This window comes from Formica exsecta, unplaced genomic scaffold (assembly GCF_003651465.1).
Source record: "Formica exsecta isolate Colony F162 unplaced genomic scaffold, ASM365146v1 scaffold612, whole genome shotgun sequence".
Lineage (NCBI taxonomy): Eukaryota > Metazoa > Arthropoda > Insecta > Hymenoptera > Formicidae > Formica > Formica exsecta.
Genome location: NW_021853373.1, coordinates 3,877 through 8,166, shown reverse-complemented (window position 1 = coordinate 8,166; position 4,290 = coordinate 3,877). Strand labels below are relative to the sequence as shown.

The 4,290-nt window shown below is 35.6% G+C and overlaps 1 protein-coding gene across 1 annotated transcript; it reads right to left on the bottom strand.

The window, feature by feature from the left end:
• Positions 1 to 3,050: 3,050 nt before the first annotated feature.
• Positions 3,051 to 3,729, bottom strand: LOC115242560. The gene is made up of 2 exons (XM_029818950.1): positions 3,491 to 3,729; positions 3,051 to 3,406 (listed from the first exon to the last, which is right to left on the bottom strand). Exons 1-2 carry the CDS (start codon positions 3,606 to 3,608, stop codon positions 3,138 to 3,140), a joined length of 387 nt encoding a protein of 128 aa, XP_029674810.1. The 5' UTR covers positions 3,609 to 3,729; the 3' UTR covers positions 3,051 to 3,137.
• Positions 3,730 to 4,290: the final 561 nt, after the last annotated feature.

Here is a 4,290-nt window from a genome sequence, read left to right as displayed (position 1 = left end):
AAAAATGCCTTTCCAGCAACGTTCTCCGCGATGGTGTCTCCCAAATAAATTCCATGTGCCACTTTTAGTCTCGGTATATATCCTACCTTTAGTTCTGGATTTTCTATTCTTACATAAAATAATGATTCGGATCGCGGAGCTACTATAATGGCTTCAGGTTAGGTAAGAAAGGTATGTTGATTCCGGAGACATCCAAGTGCCCTTGTGCGTAATCTATTTTCGATGAGGTTTGTTTAAAGAAATCGTTTCCTAATATGCCGGATTGTGAAATTGGAAAATCGTTAGATACTATATGAAATATAACCGGTATTTCGAAAAGAGTTAATGTAATTTCACCTAAGGTGTACACAGGATAATTATTTATGCCATTCAATTTGAGGATATTAGTGTAATTAATATTTATTTCTTCGGGAATTAGATTTTCTTTAATTATATTAGGTCCAGATCCCGTGTCTAGCATAAAACTTATACTAGTAGTTAAATTATCGATGTTGATTTGAACGGTAGGCACGCGACTATGTTTGTCGAGATTTACAGTCACGGGCCTTATGGTAGTTCTGTCCTTGTCTACTTGGCTACCTGAGTTTTGGACGGGTGCGGCTCTCGTTCGGACCCCTGCTGTGCACCCGACGTCGAGGGGCCGTTGTAGTTTCCCTGATTATTTTCTTTTTTTCGAAAATTACTGGCATGGCGTAATTGACAATTTTCGAGAAGATGACCTTGCTCCTTGCAATAGCGGCAGAATAAAGAATTCCTAGATCCCGTTTGCTGGTTTAGTTTTGATCGACAATCTTTAGCAATGTGTCCGAAGTTGTTGCAAATTTGACAAGTTACACGAGTTTTATTTCCCGCATAACGTTGTTCGTTCTGTTTCTTCCAGCAATTATTTGCAGAATGGCCGGATCTTTCGCACCATTGACAAATTACCGAGATTTTATTGTTATTAGTTGTATTATTCTGTCAGCAAGATTTTGCATCATGACCGGATTTTAAGCATAATTGACAAGTTATTATTTTCCCTTGAACTACGTTTACCGGTCGGCGTTGTTGTGGATCGCGAAAGCAGCATTTCCCTGCTCCATGCCCACGTTTTTTACAAATTTGACATACTAATATCGCGGTTCCTAAATCAATCTGGTTATTAATTTGTTGAGATGTTTGTAAATATTTCTTGCAGTTACTGCCTACGTGCCCTTCTTTATAACAGATTTGACAAATTTCTTTTAGACTGTTAGTTTTCTGTCTACCTGAACTGTTATCTATTCCCTGTCGAAAATCTGTCATTTCTCGGAGCTCTCTCTCTATCCTTAAAGCATCGGCTGCAGTTTCTTGTACATTTAATAAATTTCTTGCAACTCGTTGTTCAATCTCTGGTTTTAACCCTCTAATAAAGCACTTGCACATGTCCTTTTCTAATGATGCTTTAATATTTTGGTCAGACGACACGTTTCCCGAACTTCTATATGTTTCTAAAATTTGTTTTCCAAGAATCTTTACTCTATTTGCATAAGTAATTACATCTTCGTCACCCTTTTGATATATACAACCCAATTCCCCTTGTAATTGATAAACGTTTTTTGCTGGTCCATAAATTTGTTTTAAATATTTAGTTAATTGAGAAACGCTATCAAAATCTTGACCTTGTATAGTTCGGCGAGCCTCCCCTATTATCCTGGTTCTTATTATTTTGGTAAACTGTGATTCAGCCTCACTAGGCAACATAGATTTCGCTTCTTCACATCGTTCTTCGCCCAATGGTTTTAGGCGCAAAGTCGGAACATGTACTTCCGCCTCTTCATCTAAAGTACTTATAACATTTAAAAATGTTCCAGCAACAACGTTCTCCGCGATGGTGTCTCCCAAATAAATTCCATGTGCCACCTTTAGTCTCGGTATATATCCTACTTTTAGTTCTGGATTTTCTATTCTTACATAAAATAATGATTCGGATCGCGGTAAGAAAGGTATGTTGATTCCGGAGACATCCAAGTGCCCTTGTGCGTAATCTATTTTCGATGAAGTTTGTTTAAAGAAATCGTTTCCTAATATGCCGGATTGTGAAATTGGAAAATCGTTAGATACTATATGAAATATAACCGGTATTTCGAAAAGAGTTAATATAATATCTCACCTAAGGTGTACACAGGATAATTATTTATGCCATTCAATTTGAGGATATTAGTGTAATTAATATTTATTTCCTCGAGAATTAGATTTTCTTTAATTATACTAGGTCCAGATCCCGTGTCTAGCATAAAAGTTATACGAGTAGCTAAGTTATCGATGTTAATTTGAACGGTAGGCACGCGACTATGTTTGTCGAGGTTTACAGTCACGGGCCTTATGGTAGTTCTGTCCTTGTCTACTTGGCTACCTGAGTTTTGGATGGGTGCGGCTCTCGTTCGGACCCCTGCTGTGCACCCGACGCCGAGGGGCCGTTGTAGTTTCCCTGATTATTTTCTTTTTTCCGAAAATTACTGGCATGGCGTATTTGACAATTTTCGAGAAGATGACCTTGCTCCTTGCAATAGCGGCAGAATAAAGAATTCCTAGATCCCGTTTGCTGGTTTAGTTTTGATCGACAATCTTTAGCAATGTGTCCGAAGTTGTTGCAAATTTGACAAGTTACACGAGTTTTATTTCCCGCATAACGTTGTTCGTTCTGTTTCTTCATATATAAATTTATGTATATGAAAAAAATATTTATCATTTGTTCAAAAAAGTCTTGGTTTTCGAGATCTTTCTCCATATTTTGAATTTCTTCATTGGTTTTTAAGGGTAGAGCTATAAATTCCTGCAAAATTGACAATTCTTTATTCTTTTGAATAGTATTTTGATTTTCTTCTAGTTTGCAGAGCCGATCATCTATTGAATTTAATTTTGCCAATATTTGATTTAATCGTCTCAATATTTCAGGTAGCACATCTATAAAAAATATAATGCATATTTTCAGACACATAATAATTATTAGCGTAATACAAAAATAAGTAAAATTTTGTTCATATTAATTTATTGTATATAAAATATATGATTTTGTAATATAATATTTTACTAACTTTTGCCTGGAGTGTCTGAAGTGACTAAGGCCTCCTTTATAACATTTTTATTAGAAATAGGATAAACTTCTTCATTTAGCATTATTTCGTTGTTTGTTGGTTTATTGGCAATAAACGATTTTGGCAATGACGGTGGTGATAGAAGAGTTTTTTCTTATTTATTTGTTGATTTTCAGAAATAGTGTTATTGTTTTGATCACTGTCTTCAGAAGCTGATGAAGAGTAATTATTTCTAAACATCCTTTTTGAACGTGATATACGTTTCTGATGTGAAATGTCGACGTCGGAAATATCCAAGTCGGAATAATCTTGGGCAATTTTCACTTTTTCAATTCCTGATTCGTACGTATCTGAAAATTAACGGAGAAGACAAAATAACATAAAATATTAATATTAAATAACACATTAAAATTGTTGTAAAATAATTTACTCACTTGAGGTCCCAAAAATGCGCAAAACTTTGTGAGTAATCCAAATACAATCAGGACTAGTTTCTTCGATAATTGCCATCCGAATTTTCTTTTCGCTCGTGTAAGGCGGCCAGTGACACATTGTTTTATTGTCAAATAACCACAATGATGGCGCCAACTGAAGTCCATCGTCAAAAAGCGCTATTGTAAAGCGCGATATCTTCAATCTCCTGAAAATATTTTATTTAAAAGAGGTAAAGAAATGGTGCCAATGTTACGTCCAGACTCGGGGAAGGATGAGTCGACGGAAGGGCGCAACAACTATCTTTATTTATCCCGAAGTCAAACGTCTCGTGGCGTTTGGTATCGGGTCGAACGAACTGACAGATCCGAAAAGCAGGTAAACGACTGAGTCGCTATTACACTGTTTTCGGAAGTTCGCTCGGCGGTCCCTTTTCGGTCAGAGAATTTAATCTCTTTTACGCGGGATGGGACCAAGTGCGATCTTTCTACTGGGAATGAGTGGGGGTTAACAAAGATTTATTTAATTAACAAATATAAATTTATTCAATTTTAAAGTGAATGATGGGTATACATGATTATATAAGATAGAAAAAAAAAAAAAAATATAATATTAATTTAAATGATGGGTATACATGATTATATAAGATAGAAAAAAAATAAAAATATAATATTAGTTTTCGTCTGAATGTGTGTGAGTGTGTGTGTTAGTTCGCGGGTGTTACATTGATACGGAGGTCATCAGTCAGAATACAATGGAACGATTTTACTGTTAAATTTAGAATCTGACTGGGTGATACAAT